Genomic DNA, 16216 nt, shown 5'->3' on the forward strand with positions numbered 1-16216 from the left:
GAGGTGATAAGACACAGGCAGCACCCTGCGAGACACCATTGATTCTCCTATGAATGCCCAACAGCCTGCACTCGAATCTTTGTTCGGCAGAAGGAGAAAGATGGGGACGGCCCAAGCTCCTGTAAAATAAATGCAGGTTGGCTGACAAGTACCACCAGGGATTGGCCTGGCAGCAGCAGACCAAAGTCTGTGTGATCTTAATGAAGGCAGAGCTGAATAATCACTACAAGCCCAAGAAACCTCGAAAAAAGGGACAAAAAAACACAGAATAAAATAATAAAACGGAGACAGCAGAACACACACACTTCTTCTGGCATTCATGCAAATGAGAAAAACTGTAGGTGGAGTTAAGAAGCCCAGTGAAGTACAACAGAGACACAGAGAAAAAAATCAAGAGTGGATTCCTTCTGCAGATGGCACAAGGTCATGGGGATACAACCCATCAGTCTAGAACAGGGGTCTCAAAGTCCCTTGAGGGCTGCAATCCAGTCGGGTTTTCAGGATTTCCCCAATGAATATGCATGAGATCTATGTGCATGCACTGCATTTAATGCATATTCATTGGGGAAATCCTGAAAACCTGACTGGATTACAGCCCTCAAGGAGGGACTTTGAGATCCCTGGTCTAGAATGTCTCACCTATTGCACTGGAAATACTATTTATTTGGATTTATTTACCACCTTTCTGAAGGAATCCACTCAAGGCGGTGTTCAGTAAGACCAAGTCAAACATAAGCAATAGACAATTACAACAGTAAAAATATTCAAATTACAATTAATTCACTCTGCCGCGTTACTGATCAGTAAGGCGGCAGAGTGAATTCACGGGCGGACAAGGCCGAAGCAGCTTATAGATATCAAATATAAAATTTGCCTACTGTTACGCCATCTTATCTATATGCTTCATCTTTGCTTACACCCTATGCTGTCTATTAAAATGTTTTATCATATTGTGTCAACATTGTAATATAGCATACTATGCCATAATTTAATCAGTAACGCGGCAGAGTGAATTCACGGGCGGGCAAGGACAAGGCAGCCTGTTTAGAGTGCTGCCGGCCCGATGCTGCTTAGGGAGGTACATACTAGGGCTCACTCACGGTTGGCGAGGTTCGGATGGGAGGGAGGGAAGATTGGGGGTTTGGCTGCATGGTGGGGGCGTGTGCTCATGGGGGCAGTGCTTGCTAAAGGGTTCTGCTGTACAAGGGATGGGAGGAAAGGAAGGAGAACTGCCGGCGAATCCCAGGACTAGGGTTTATTTTTGGGGTAGGGCTTATATTAAGACCTACCCCAAAAATCCTGCTAGGGCTTATTTTCAAGGTAGGTCTTATTTTCGCAGAAACACAGTATCACTCTCTAATCACAACTCACATGTGGTCTCCTCCTCATTCTACTATCTGCGCCAGCTCCAGAAGATAAGAAACTACTTCACTGTAAAAGACTTCTCCTAGCTACTCTATGCCTTTGGCCTCTTGCTTGGTTTACTGCAATGCATTATTCAATGGTCTAACAGCAAAAAACCTCCATCAACTCCAGCGAGTTCAAAACGCAGCAATCAGACTACTGAAAAACGTTCAAGCCCATGACCCTGTCTCCCCGGCACTGACCTCGGCCCACTGGTTACCTATAACCAAACGCTGTATCTTCAAAGACCTAGTGCTAACATACAAATCCTTCTACAACATGGTGCCCAGCTACTTCTCATACAAACTTCCGCCCTAAACTCCTAAGAGACTGCTACGTTCCCAAGATGAAATACTCCTTCACATACCCCCAGGTCACGCCCTCCAGCTCCAAACTGCCCAAAAACGATCCTATTCCCATTTCCTACCAAACCTTTGGAATAATTTATCTCCACACATCAGATCCTTTCAGGGCCTTCTAATCTTCAGGAACGCTATAAAAACCTACCTCTTTGCCTAGCCCTACTCACTCAACTTCACACTGTTTTTCCCTCTTCTTCCATATCTGTCCCTGCACAATCCGCTATAGAATACGGCAAAATTAACTGATCCTCGTAGATTTAGGCCATCCAATTATAAACAATGCCAGCACATGGGACATCATGGTAGCCAAATTATCTGTCATGTCTTTGCTAGCATAATTTATTTCCTGTAGAACATATGCAATTAGACTGTACTGTTAGATTTCTCAAACCACACTCCTTGATTGAAAAACTATAACCCCACACACTGCTAAACTGTAATCCCATGTGACATATATTGTAAGCCTTCAAATGTAATGCTATATTTTAACACTGTGACCTGTTCTGAGCTCTTTGGGAAGAATGGGATATAAACTAAGTAACTAAATAAATAATGTCATGAGAAGGCTTCAGTTTCTCTTCCTCCTATATGTCTGGACTTGTCCAAAATGGGGTGGGGAGAAAAAACCCTTTCATGCTGCTATCAAACTTGATTCAAACATGTAACATAGCTACATACATGTATTTGATTCATCAGACAAAGCCAGAGCAACCAACTTTTTCTTTTTGTTCAAGTTCAATAGGGAGTCAGTATAATGTTATAAAATATTTTAGTCTGGGTTTCATAGTCATTTAATCTTTCATGAAAGTACCTAAAGAAAAGAACATGTTCCTTTATTCACTTTTTCCTGGTTTAAGAATTTCCTTAGCAATCCTTGTCACCTGAGGCTTACAACGTCAAATTATAGTCATATTACCAACAATAATCACAAGGAACATGCAACTATCCTCACATGATATAAGCCCTTTAACAAAGCAGCTAAAGAAATAAAAGAATTATAAAAAGAATGCTTACTATATTATTGAATCCAGTTTCAGCCATGTCGAACACAACTGTTAAAAGCTTTCCTGGTTCTCTCCTGGCATATCGTTCCAACCAAAAAGCAATGCACTTCTTTTTATCCAACTGAGTTTTGGAGTCTCTTACATGAAGTTTTACTTTGAACCAGACTAAAATCAAGAATAGAAATTCAGACAATTACATTCATTCATATTTTTTTTTACTGAATGCTTTTAGTAAGAACAATAACAGATAAGAAAACAAAGCTCAAAGCATATAACAAAAAATAGCAGGTGCTATTCACTGCACCAGTCCACAACTCGTACGGAAACTCAACCCCCATCCCCTCCTTTCCCAGATAAGAGTCTGCACCTCAGTCTCATAGAAACTAATAGTGTTCAGTCACACATTATCCAAATGCCTTTGCTGAAATGCGTTCTATCCCTGTTCAAAACAGCCAGAATCAATGGTACTTTATTGCCATCATCTGGTACATTCACACCACTTACCAAGCTTATTGACCATCAAACACCAATACAGTGGAGATGGCTGATTCCATACAGATGCAAAGGCCAGATGTACTGCTAAAATGCCCAGTTAATGCTATTTATCCTCCTCTATCACCAACCGTTTCAAAGGCAGGTTAAGAAATGCAACTTCCACAGAAGGTTCTACAGTGAGGCAACACAGAAAATATTTGTTTCCAAAAACCTCTATCTTCATAGTCCCACCATATATGAAGATAGGAGCTCTGCTCCCCAAACCCCCTTGAGCAGAGACCCCAGCACATTTTAACTAGCTGTAATGAAGTACAGTACCACCAAAGCAGCACCTTATACCCATTTTCAACAAAAAGAGAATAGGTTCTTACCTTGCTAATAATATATTTTTTAGTAGATAGGAGTGTCATTCTGGACAGACAGGTAATCTCCATATACTCTTGAGCAATGCAGAAGGAATTCATTCCAGCTTTTGAATCCCTCCTCCTTCACCAGAGGGCTCTGCTGCCCCCCTTCAGTTTGTACCAAAGCAGGAGATAGTCCTATATAGAAAAACACATGTGAAGGAGGAGTAGAGGTAAACTCCACGAACATCAACTCTGTTCTGTTCTGAAATTATAACAAACATGTTAAACTTTGTTCAATGGCAATCAAAATAATCATACCAAAAAGAAGCAGCTCAAATATTACCCTAATGTGTTTTAGCAATTATTCTTCATAACCTTAAGGTTTGCCTCTGGCATCAAAATTTCAGTTTGGACTCAGACTTTCTGATTTAGACAGTAGGCAGACACAAAAGATAACCGGCAAGGAGGGGCTCCAGAATGACACACCTATCTACTAGAAAAGATAGTAGCAAGGTAAAAACCTGACTCTTTCTTTAGTGCAATAGGTGTGTCATTCTGGACAGACGGGACCAAAAACAAAGTCCTAGAAATCTAGGGCAAGACCTCTGCTCCAACATATGAGTATAACACTGAGAACTCAAAGGCATAGTCTTTCTTTGCTACTACATCTACTCTGTAAAACTTGGAAAAGGTATGAAAAGTGAGCCAGGTCGCTGCACTACAAATCTCCTCAGGGGAGAACGTCTGAGCTTCTGCTCACAAAGAAGTCACACTTCTAGTTGAATGTACCTTTACGGAGACTGGCGACTGTTTTCTACAGGCAATATATGCTGACTAAATGGCTCTATGGACCCATTTGGAAGTCGTGGCTTTTGACGCTAGTGTGCCATGGCGAGTCTAACTAGTGAGCACAAAAAGATGGTTAGGCAGCCTGAGCTCATTTGTAAGCTCAAGATATTGTTGAAGCACTCTCCTCACATCCAACTTTTTCAGAACCCGGTCTAAAAAAACCTATGGACTGGAACGCCGGCAATCTGATCTCTTGAATGACATGGGATAGAATGATGTGCATAGAAACTCCAGTCTCCATTATCTTGATGAAAGGCTCTCTGCAGAAAAGTGCCTGTAGCTCAGACACTCTTCTTGTTGAGGTAATGGCCATGAGAAAAATTGTCTTGAACATTAGATCCATCAAGGATGCATCCTTCAGTGGCTCGTATGGAGCCTGACTGAGGCCTTGGCAAACTACATTAAGGTTCCATGATGAAAACAGGTGTTTTACCAGAGACTTGAGCCGCAGCACCTCCTTTAGGAATCTGGCCATGTCTGGATGAGATGCCAATTAAGCCTTATGCAAAACGAGGCAATTTGAAGGTTCTGGAGATTTTTTAAAAAATTGGGAAATCAAAGATGACTGCTGCAGCAGCAGCAGTAGTATTTTGGCATCAAACAGCTTCAAACCCTTAAACTAAAAAACAGCAAAAAAGAGATTTTGGAGGTGGGGAATCCTAAGGAAAGGGGCAGAAACCTGAAGAAAAAAAAAAAAGCCTTTAAAGACCCTCTCCACCCAATTTGTCACAAAGGCTGCAAGAGCCTTACTCTTTGTGAGCTGTATTGAATATGTGCAGCAGCCTTGCTAAGCTCCAAAAGTAGCTAGATCTGGGAGAAGAAATCACTGCCTCAACTGAACTGCTCCTCCAATGCTGAATTTTTAGGCTGCCAGTCAGACCAAAGCCTGACTTAAGCCTTTAACCCCCGCAGACCCGCGCAAGCAAAAAGGGAGGCGAAACACAACTGGCACCCTGCAGAGCCCTGCTGAACCTCCTACAGATGCCCGATGGCCTGCGCTGAAGCCCCTGCGACCTAGTAATTGAGCAAAGCTACTAAGGGACTAGACCACAAGCTTCACAAAAGTTTCTACAGGCTGTTTAAAGATACCAAAGATAGATTTGTCTGTCAACTGCAGACCTCAGTCTGCTTCTCCTCCACAAAGGTAGAGCTTGACAATCAAAATGGTAAACTCTGAGCACCAAAAGCTGCCAAAAACCATGAAAAAGACCGATAAAAATAAAGAAATATACAAAGCAGAACAAAAAGACTCCTTCCGGCTCCTGAGCAGAAGGAAAAACTGAAGGGACACCAGAGCCCTCTGGTGAAGGAGGCAGGATTCAAAAGCTGGAAGGAATTCCTTTTGCACGGCTCGTAAGCATGGGGAGATTACCTGTCCATCCAGAATGACACACTTATTGCACTATAATGAGGGTTGTCATTTCCAAAGCTGTAACCTGGTCCCAAATCAAAATCCACTTATAGTCCACCAACTCTCCAAATCTACCTCCCAGGCTCTCGTGGTGCATTTTCACATCCTGCCTCCCATTAAGACACTTACACATTTCTAAAGTTATTCCCTTCTGCAAAGTAGATCCCTACACCCGCTCAAATGCAGTTCTCCCTGTAGAACTACTGCTAACAATCCTGAACTCTAGATATACTGCTGAACCTGAAGCTAGAGAAAAAGATCTCCATGACAACAACCCATAGTCTTTCTGTATCTTCCCAAAACTTTTGATCCTCCTTATTACCAAGTCACAGCACTGCCACCCACACACTAATCCCTGAGCCTCCCACCACTGAAAAATATCTTGCTCCGTCCTTTGGTTAAAGAAAACAAGTAAACCACTAATATTTATGGCCATCCAGCAACCAAGCCCTAGTCTGCTACCAAATTCTCATGGTAACCCTGCTACATGATCCACCTACACCTCATAGCTTCCTACTCTTCCCAGGCATCCATTGGAGATGCATCAGGGGAACATCCAAAAAGTACTCTTATTCAAGCTCCTAATTTTACTCTCTCCATCAAATTAATAACCCTTCTAATATTTGTCACTCACCTGCTGCCCTACTATAAATCCCAACTGGTCTGAATGAACCAACCAAGCCTATCTACCGGCACTCTGGTAAAGAACTTGGCATCAACCCTTAACAGCAAGATTGGACAGTAAGAGTCACATAGCAAGGGATCCTTACCCTCCTTAGGGATCACAGTGACTCTAGTCAGCCTCATAAAATAGGCAGCTTGTCCCCCGCATACAAGGTGTTAAATAAAGGGAAAGGGAAGCAAAGTCAGCAAATTGTTTGTAGAACTTACAGTAAACCCATTCAGCCCAGGGATTTTCCCTTATTTCATAAAATGGAGGGCTCTACAGATTTCAATTGCTATAAGGGGCCTGTCCTCTGTACCTTTAGGGTCTCAATCTGCCCCAAACGTACAGGGTCCAAATAGAAATTAGTCTCTTCACTGCTCCCCTCCCTCTCCGGGGTATACAAAATGGTATAAAAATTCACAAACTACTGCCAAATCTCATGGTCCCTTTTTGTCACTGTGCCACCTGCCCCTTTAATCCAAAGACTTATTTTAAGTGGTTCTAACCTTCAACCTATTGGCTACCAGTTGGCTATTTCTAAACTCAAAGTAGTTTTGATTCAACATTTTAAATTTAAAACCAAGATCTTCCACCTCATAATTACTTCAAAACCGATGCACCTCGACCAACTGCCCTCAAAATATGACACACTAATTTAATGAAATTATCTGCTATTGGAAGTTAAGCGTACAGCTCTCCGTGAAACTGAAACCCCCTTTCCCTTCCATCCTCCCAAGCCCTCCCTAGCTCTCCCTGCCCAACATAACAACATTTTTTAAAAAGGGTTCCAGAAATGACCTGGGAAATTATAGACCATCGAGTTTTATGTCAGGCAAAATGGTAGAGACTATTATAAAGAACAAAATGACAGAGTATATATATATATATATAAGCATGGATTAATGAGACAGAGCCAACAAGTATTTAGTCAAGAGAAATCTTGCCTCACTAATCTATTACATCTCTTGGAAGAGGTGAATGAACAAGTGGATAAAGGACAGTTGGTCAATATTGTGTATTCGGATTTTCAAAACATTTGACAAAGTACCTCATAAAAGACTTCTAAGGAAATTAGAAAGTCATGGGATAGGAGGTAGTGTCCTATTATGGATTAAGAACTGGCTGAAAGATAAAAAACAGAGTATAGGGTTACATGGTCAATAATCTCAATGGAGAAGGGTAAATAGTGGGGTTCTTTGCATGGGCACTTATGAGCACATCTAGTGCCGAGTATAAACTCTATCCTCCCTATTCCCTGAAGCAGCCATGAGGTGAAATGCTTGGCCATTGTTGGTGGGGTTGGGAGCCTGTGCCAGATTACACACTGAAGATAAGTTCTTTGTGTTTAAAATTTTCAACAGCTTGTAATACTTTAAAGATTTCAATGACTGCCTAAAATATGTTTTAAGCATTGCCTGTTTTCAAACTTTCAGTGACATTAAGAGGTTTTTTGTTACTATGAAGTTACCTACCCTACCATCAGGGAAGGTATCCTCCCTGATGGGGTTCTGAGGCTTTTCCTCCTGTAATACACTGAGGTTTGCCTTTTTGCTTTTTTCACTTACAAGTTCATAGCTTTATGTATTTGATATTGTGAAATTCTAGCTGTGTGGGTGTTTTATAAATAGTAGGGTTCCCCCGGGGTCTGTGCTGGGACCATTATATTTAAAAAACTTATTTATCAATGACTTAAAGATAGGAATAACTAGTGAGATAATTAAATTTGATGATGACATCATCAACCTTGGATGAACAGAGTACTATTTAAAGCAAGCCAGGACTGAGATATTGCATTTTAGCTATAGCAAACTTATATTTTAAGATGTTTTTAAGAGATTGTAAATTTTTTTTTATATGGTATTGTCTTTTATTGTAATCCGCTTGGAACTTTGTGGTTAAGTAGGATATAAATATGGAAATTAAATTGAAGTTAAATTGCAAAAGGACTGTAAAATTTCCAAGTGGACCTTGTGAGACTTGGCATCAAAATGACAGATGACGTTTAATGTGAGCAATTCTAAAGTGATGCATGTGGGAAAGAGGAACTCAAACTTATCTATGTGATGCAGGGTTCCATATTAGGATTCACCACCCAGAAAAAGGATCTAGGTGTCATTACTGAGGATACATTGAAGCCCTCAGCAGAGTGTGAAGCAGCAGCAAAAAAAAAGCAAATAGAATGTTAGGAATTATCCAGAAAGGAATGGAAAAAGATGAAAATGTTATTTGTGCCTTTGTATCACTCTATGCCGTGGCCACACCTCAAATAGTGAAGCAGTTCTGGTTGCCACATCTCAAGAAAAGATAGTGGAATTAGAGAAGGTACAGAGAAAGGTGATGAAAATGATAAACGGGATGGGATGACTTTCCTATGAGGAAAGGTTAAGTGGCTAGGGCTCTTCAGCTTGAAGAAAAGATAGCTCAGGGGAGATATGATAGAAATCTATAAAATACTTAAGAGTCCTTGCCCATTTCTAGATTACCTGTTAACGCAGAAATTACAAGTTAACTGCTAAAGTCCATGCTAACACAATAGTAAATAGGCTCCTTATTATCACAAGGAAATCTCTGGTCAAGGAAAGCTTAGTTTGCATCTAAAATGCAGGTTGCTGCTGTCACGTCTAGATTATATATTGCCTCCTTACAAACATAGCTTTAACTGTAGTTACTCATCATATCCACATTTTGTACTTCTGTTCAAGATTTATACAAAATACTCCATTAGGCTTTTAGGCCAGCTGCAATTATTTTGTAAATTCCTGAAAACTTTGTTCTCACAATTTTTAAATGGTTTAACTATAGTCTCAACAAAATGATAATATAGTTTTTTTTTTCTTATGCTTTTACTATATATTCTAGCTTTTAATTCGTTCTTCCTTCTCTTATGTTTTTTGCTATGTACTCTAGTCTTAAATATATGTGAACTGAGTCAAACTCCACTGGAAGATGACCTGGTATATAGACCAAAGATTAGATTAGACTGTGCAAGTTATGAAGAGATAAGTGTTACAGCTTTATAACATGAATTGTACACTATGTCATAACTGCATCCACTTTCAAAACCTCAGTAAAAAAAAGAATTGTCTTAATATGCAAATGAAGCCAGTTGATGGACATTAGAAATGGTACTAAATGAAAATGGCATCAACAGAAGGATCTACTACGTAATCTGTTTCCCTGTTCATGGCAAATAGCAGCAAGCATCAATAAATACATGCTTCTGAACAGAAGTTACATCCAGTTGTATAAAAAGCACTGCTTATTCAAAACTAAATTTAAAATTAGAAAATCTATTTAACATTTCTAAATCTGAAGAACTATAAAAAACAATTTTGCAATCTCTTTTCCTCCCTTTGTTAAACTACTCTGTTCAGGTAGGTGTTATTAACATTGTGTGTGGCACATGATACACTGCATAAAAGTAGGAAAAAAAATCTTTCCCATATCTTACATAGTTTGTTGCCCTCTTTGTCATATCCATGCAAAAATGTGGCACCAGTTTCAAAAAACCACTTGGGAAAGTTGGACTCATTCAGATCTGAAACAAAAAGCATAATCTTTTAAGCAATTTTTTAGTTTCTTCTTTAAAGCTTAGAAAACTACTCCAGCCAAAGCCAGACATACAATATAGGTTTTTTCAGGATTATTTTTTTCTTTTTAAAATCATACAGGTTGAACTAGTTAAACTTAGCACTTTGGAGAGTAAAACTCTATGCACAGAAACACCTTGCAAAAGCATCATAAGCTGCTCCTCAAAACAATAACTGACCTAATGGAGCAGACTTTTTTTTTTTTTAAACTTAAAAAATCTTCTTATGGTGGCTTATACATGGAAAAGAAATATATACCAGTCATATTTTGTATTGAAATGAAGCTTTTTTTTCAGTTCGGTAAAACTCATTTATATGCTGTAATCACAAAACTGACAAATTTACAAGTCTCATAAAATGGTTAACACATTTAACATAAAATCAGAATATAACCATCAAGAATGACGAAATACTTTAAACATTTCTAATGTGTAACTAGGATGGGCTTCCAGAATTTTTAAACCCTTATTTATATTACCTCTAGAAAAAGAAATCCTAAGGAAAGATTAGGTTCTTAACATGCTAATCTTCTTTCTTATAAACAGGAATGGTAGACTTGACCAGCAGGTTAATCCCTCACTAACTGCAAGGGTTGTAGAGAGCCCACTGTTTTGTTTTTGTGCTCTACCTCACATCACTCTGGGATGGGTTCCACACCCTCAGTAGATACCAAAGCTGCTAGCGAGTCCTAGTGTGCAAACATTCTCGCAACGAGGTAGAAATAATGCCCAAGAGTGCAGAGGTTTTAAACAGCCGACGCACCATGGTGTCTTCCCCCTGGTCTAGGGCCACTACCACTTCTAGACTGCTGTTCTCATGCAGACAACCAGACTCTGCCATAGAGATTGCATCCTGGGACAATAATGGCATGGAATAGGACTTTCCATCCTCCCAGCTTATGTCAACTGAACATCTTGGTCCAGCTCTGTGTATTTGTCTAGTCAGGGGAATATGCTGAAGGGCGATCCCCTGTGCAGCTACTTCTGTCATGCTGAACACAGACACTGGGGACCCTCAGCAGTTCAAATAGCCACTCCACATAAGGCTCTCAAAATCCAGGATGAAGCCTTGTTACTGAAGGTCTCAAGGATCTCAGCAGCATAAATACTTCGAAGTAAGTTGCTTCCAGAAAAAAAACAACAACAAAAAAAAACCCTGAGGGGGCAGGAGCAGCTGCTTGGGAAGGAGGTGGAATGCAAACATGATTGACAGCATTCTGCAAGCAACTTGCGAGTTCAGATGCATAACCTTATGGTTCAGGACTAGTAGGCACGCTGCACTAGAAATATGTTTTAGCTTTTCTTAAATGACAAGTAAAAGTTTGAACTTTAATTTCTAGTGCGATGCGATAGAAGCAAAAAGCATTGGGAACAGTATGAAAAGTGGTTGTGAATTTGAACACAGAGATGATGCATATTGAGAGGTACGAAATAATTGAGGTCTCGTAAATGAGAATACTGTAAATAGTTTTAAAATTAAACACACAGTTTCACTATTTCTATTTTGAAGGTCTTTTAATAAGAACTTACAAAAATTGGAGCTTTTTATAAATGAGATAGCACCAGTGCTTTTTTTGGCTGTTGTTGCTATAGTGGGTTCTGACATGTGGGCCTAGATGAGCAGAGCAGCAAGCTGAGCATGTTTGAGACTCAGTTTGGGAAATAAAAATGGCATAGACTTCCCTTTGGAATATCTGTAGTGCCAGAAGACTTTCAGAGACAACTTCACAGTGTGCTGTCTGTATGAGAGGGCTGGCCTGTTATCACAGGTGATCTGCTAGTCTATAAGTGGAGGTACTATCAAAGAGGATTGTGATCATAAACTCAAAGCCATCTTAGTCAGATACAGACTAAGGACTGAAACTGGATCCCTTGAAAGTCAAAGTGACAATATGCTAGTACTCACAAAGGTGGGATCTGAAGATTATTTCAGATGGCAAAGGATTGTACCTATTTCTCTAAAATATGTTCACCCATTTGAGAATGGTTCAAGCAAGAAAAAAATTTTATTTGACACAGAGAAATATGGTACATTGCAAGATGAGCTGAAACACCTATTGAGAGAGGCTCTGATATTAGAATTCTATGATGCCAAGACTGATCTTACAGTGCAGTGTGATAAATAGCCAGCATAGTCTAGAGCACAGGTGTCAAAGTCCCTCCTCGAGGGCCGCAATCCAGTCGGGTTTTCAGGATTTCCCCTATGAATATGCATGAGATCTATTTGCATGCACTGCTTTCATTGTATGCTAATAGATCTAATGCATATTCATTGGGGAAATCCTGAAAACCCGACTGGATTGCGGCCCTCGAGGAGGGACTTTGACACTCCTGGTCTAGAGCAAGGATGGGAAACCTCGGCCCTTGAGGACCACAACCCAGTCATTTTTTTCAGGATATACCCAACAAATATGCATGAGATATTTTTGCATACAATGGAGGCAGTGTACACAAATTAATTGAAAAAAATCCTGATAACACAAATGAGTTGCAGCCCTCATGGACCAAGGTTGCTCTTTCCCCTCATCCCAGTCTAGAGGCAAGCCTCGTACTAAAAAAGAAAAACATTTACATATGCATCCCAAGCATTGAAACAGGTGGAGTAAAACTATACACATTGAGAAAGCTTCTAGCCATGGTTTATGGAGTGTTTTCATACTTATATCTATGCTACACAAGTGACTATTTAAAATGATCACAAGCCACTGATCTTTCCAACTTGAAGAAACCACTAGCAATCATGCCTAAATGACTGCAGGAAAAAAACCACCATACTTCTAGTTCAAAGGAATATATCTGAAGTTGAATTGATATTGGGAAGCAAGGTAATTATTGCTTACATGCTTAGCTAGACTTTTCCACTGGCAGTCCAACCAATTTCAATAAAACTGATTATTGAACTATAGAAAATACTTCACTCTGAAAAATCACTAAAAGCTCCCATACCATCTTTCTTGATAAAGAATTTTGCACTACTTTTTTTCTTTTCTTTTGCATAACATGGTTCTCTCCTTTTTGGAACTAGGTATATGTATTTTCCAATTTCCTCCAAAGATCTCTCAAGAAGATTATTTATCTTATCAACGAGTTATAGTATGAGTTCTATCTTGTGGTATTAGGAACTATAAGAAAGGTACTCATTTGTCCCCAGCACCATCAGCACACTGTGTGCTGCTATTTAATTTGTTTCTCAAGGCAATACACTTGACAGACTGCAGAGATTACATTAGTTGTGGTCTTCATCTGCTGCCTCAACACTGTTAAACTGCCACAAGATCGAGGCTATATAAAGCACAGTGGTGAAGCTGAGGTACAGGCCAAGCACTGTCTTCACCATTGCTATATTCAGTAAGTCAATAAGTTTTACAGTACTTCATCTAGTGTAGGGGTGTCCAACCTTTTGGCTTCCCTGGGCCGCATTGACTGAGAAAAATGTTTCTAGGGCCACACAAATGCGCAAACGCTGCAGCAAGACAGAGGAGGGAGTCGGTAGAGAGTTGCGCGGGGACAGAAATCCCACCCGTCCCCACCCGTCCCCGCCAAAGTCCCACCCGTCCCCACCCGTCCCCGTGAGGAATCCCACCCGTCCCCACCCGTCCCCGTGAGGATTCCCTCCGTCCCCACCCGTCCCCGCGAGGAATCCCTTCCGTCCCCACCCGTCCCCGCGAGGAATCCCCTCCGTCCCCGCCCGTCCCTATAAACTTCAGAAATAGTTATTTCATTTAATTATGCTACTGAATTAAAGGCTCTGGTAGAAACCCATTTACAAATAAGCAAAAAGACTTTATTAATTTGAAAATATTAATTGGGAAGAATACATACTTTGCAAATGGGTTTCTACCAGAGCCTCTAATGTTTATAAATTTTTATCAACACAACTAATATACTACTTTATCCTGAAGCAAAATAAAAAAAAAGAAATATAATTCTTTTCCTACCTTTGTTGCCTGGTTTCTGCTTTCCTCATGTTCTCATTCAATTCCTTCCATCCACTGTCTCTCTTCCTTCTGCATCTTCCATTTGCTCTGTTACTGTGCCTCTCCCTTTCTTCCCCCTTCCAAATTGGTCTGGCACCCATCTTCTTCTCTCCGCTCCCCCCATAGTCTGGCATCTGTCTTCTTCCCTGCCAGCGTCTTCTCCCTACTCTCTCTTTCCCATTTCCTTTCAGCGTCCTTCTCCCCCCATCTTCCCCATGTCCTGTCAGCGTCCTTCTCCCCCCTCTGTCTTCCCCATGGCCTTTCAGCGTCCTTCTCCACCCCCCCGTCTTCCCCATGTCCTTTCAGCGTCCTTCTCCACCCCTTTGTCTTCCCCATGTGCTTTCAGCATCCTTCTCCCCCCTCTGTCTTCCACAAGTGCTTTCAGAGTCCTCCCCCCCCCCGCCCTTCCCATGGCCTTTCAGCGTCCTTCTCCACCCCTTTGTATTCCCCATGTGCTTTCAGCGTCCTTCTCCCTCCTCTGTCTTCAAGTGCTTTCAGAGTCCTTCCCCCCCCCCTCCCGTCTTCCCCATGGCCTTTCAGCGTCCTTCTCCCCACTCCTTCTCTACCGCCCCGTTTGCAGCACAGCCGGCCAGGTCCCCTTACTTTTGTGGCACTTCCCCGACCGACTGACAACAGCCCCGGTCCGACAAACCTCCCTGCCCTTAACTGCGAATCTAAATTACCTTATTACAGCTGCTGTAAGAAGATAATTTAGATTCGCGGCTACAGGGCAGGGAGGATTGTCGGACCGGGGCTGTTGTCGGTCGGTCGGGGAAGTGCCACAAAAGTAAGGGGACCTGGCCGGCTGTGCTGCAACCGGGGCGGGGTGTGGCGGGGCGGACCGCCCCCTCCCTTGGTAGCCACTCGAACCGCGAGGCTACTCTCCTCCTACCTGCACTGCCTGCAGCACAGAGCCAAACGGAAGTCTTCCCGACGTCAGCGCTGACGTCGGAAGGAGGGAGGGCTTTGTTTAAGCCCTCCCTCCCCTCCGACGTCAGCGCTGACGTCGGGAAGACTTCCGTTCGGCTCTGTGCTGCAAGCAGAGAAGGTAGGGAGAAGAGCCGCGCGACTGAGTACATCCAGCCCCGCAGGAACCCCGCGACCCTCGGAGGCGTCCCCACGGGATCCCCGCGACCCTAGGGGGCGTCCCCACGGGATCCCCGCGACCCTAGGGGGCGTCCCCACGGGATCCCCGTGACCCAAAGGGGGAACCCGCGGGATGCCCGCGGGTCCCGCGGGATTCCCGTCGTCCCCGTTCCCGTGCAGCTCTCTAGGAGTCGGCAAGACAGTAAACACCCGGGGGCAGCAGAGGAAAACACTGCATTGCCCTCGACCACAGCCACACAAAATACTTCACAGGGCCGCAGGTTGGACACCCTGATCTAGTGGATTCTAGTTTTCTGGTTTCTTCACCAGAACCAGATATATTTATATACTGCTATGAATGGAGGTTATCTAAGTAGTTTACATTCAGGTACTCACAAACTGGATCCATTATCTGTAACAGTCATAACCACTTCCCCTTTTATTCAATAAATTATTCAATAAACTGTATATATTAAATCAAGCTTTGAGGCCATGTTGTTATACATATGGTGCCCAGTCAAATGTTCACAAATTAGAGCAGCAGATGGTCCTTGCAGTTATTCTAATATAGAAGAGGTAGAATATATTCTAGTTGATGAAGATTTGAGAGGTCTGTGGTTCAAACCTAGTATCTGTGTGTTGTTGGGGTTTTTTTTATTTTATTTACAACGTCCTCAAATTTTTTTCTCTGAACAGGTCTGAGATTTGAAGCCAGGTCAACCTGTGCATTGCAATGGCCATTGCATATGCTCTGGACAATACAGAAACGTGAAACATGATGGTAGATAAAGGCCAAATGGCCCACCTAGTCTGCCCATCCACCGTAACCATTATCTCTTTCTCTCTCCGAGAGATCCAACGTGCCTATCCCAGAAAGCATCAAAAGCTACTCTAGCTATGAACTTTATAGTAGTGAACAAGTTTTTAAATAATTGTTAAAATGTCTTTAAAATTATCTTGAGGAAGAACTCTTTAAAGTCATTGTTTTAGGAAAGATTTAAAATAAATGGACATATAAAACAGGT

General features: G+C 41.7%; 1 protein-coding gene across 4 annotated transcripts in view; it reads right to left on the reverse strand.

Moving 5' to 3' along the window:
• Positions 1-16216, reverse strand: part of MOSPD2 (motile sperm domain containing 2) — a 144700-nt gene that overhangs the window by 116557 nt on the left and 11927 nt on the right. For all 4 annotated transcript variants that reach the window (XR_004539875.1, XM_033948688.1, XM_033948687.1 and 1 more), the window contains 2 exons: positions 9991-10077; positions 2781-2935 (listed from right to left, as the gene is read on the reverse strand). Coding sequence is in view for 3 of the 4 variants with exons in the window: in XM_033948688.1 (XP_033804579.1) it covers positions 2781-2935; positions 9991-10077 (242 nt within the window). In the remaining variant the exon portion in view is untranslated. The remainder of the gene's footprint in view (positions 1-2780; positions 2936-9990; positions 10078-16216) is intronic.

Source organism: Geotrypetes seraphini, chromosome 6 (genome assembly GCF_902459505.1).
Source record: "Geotrypetes seraphini chromosome 6, aGeoSer1.1, whole genome shotgun sequence".
Taxonomy (NCBI): domain Eukaryota; kingdom Metazoa; phylum Chordata; class Amphibia; order Gymnophiona; family Dermophiidae; genus Geotrypetes; species Geotrypetes seraphini.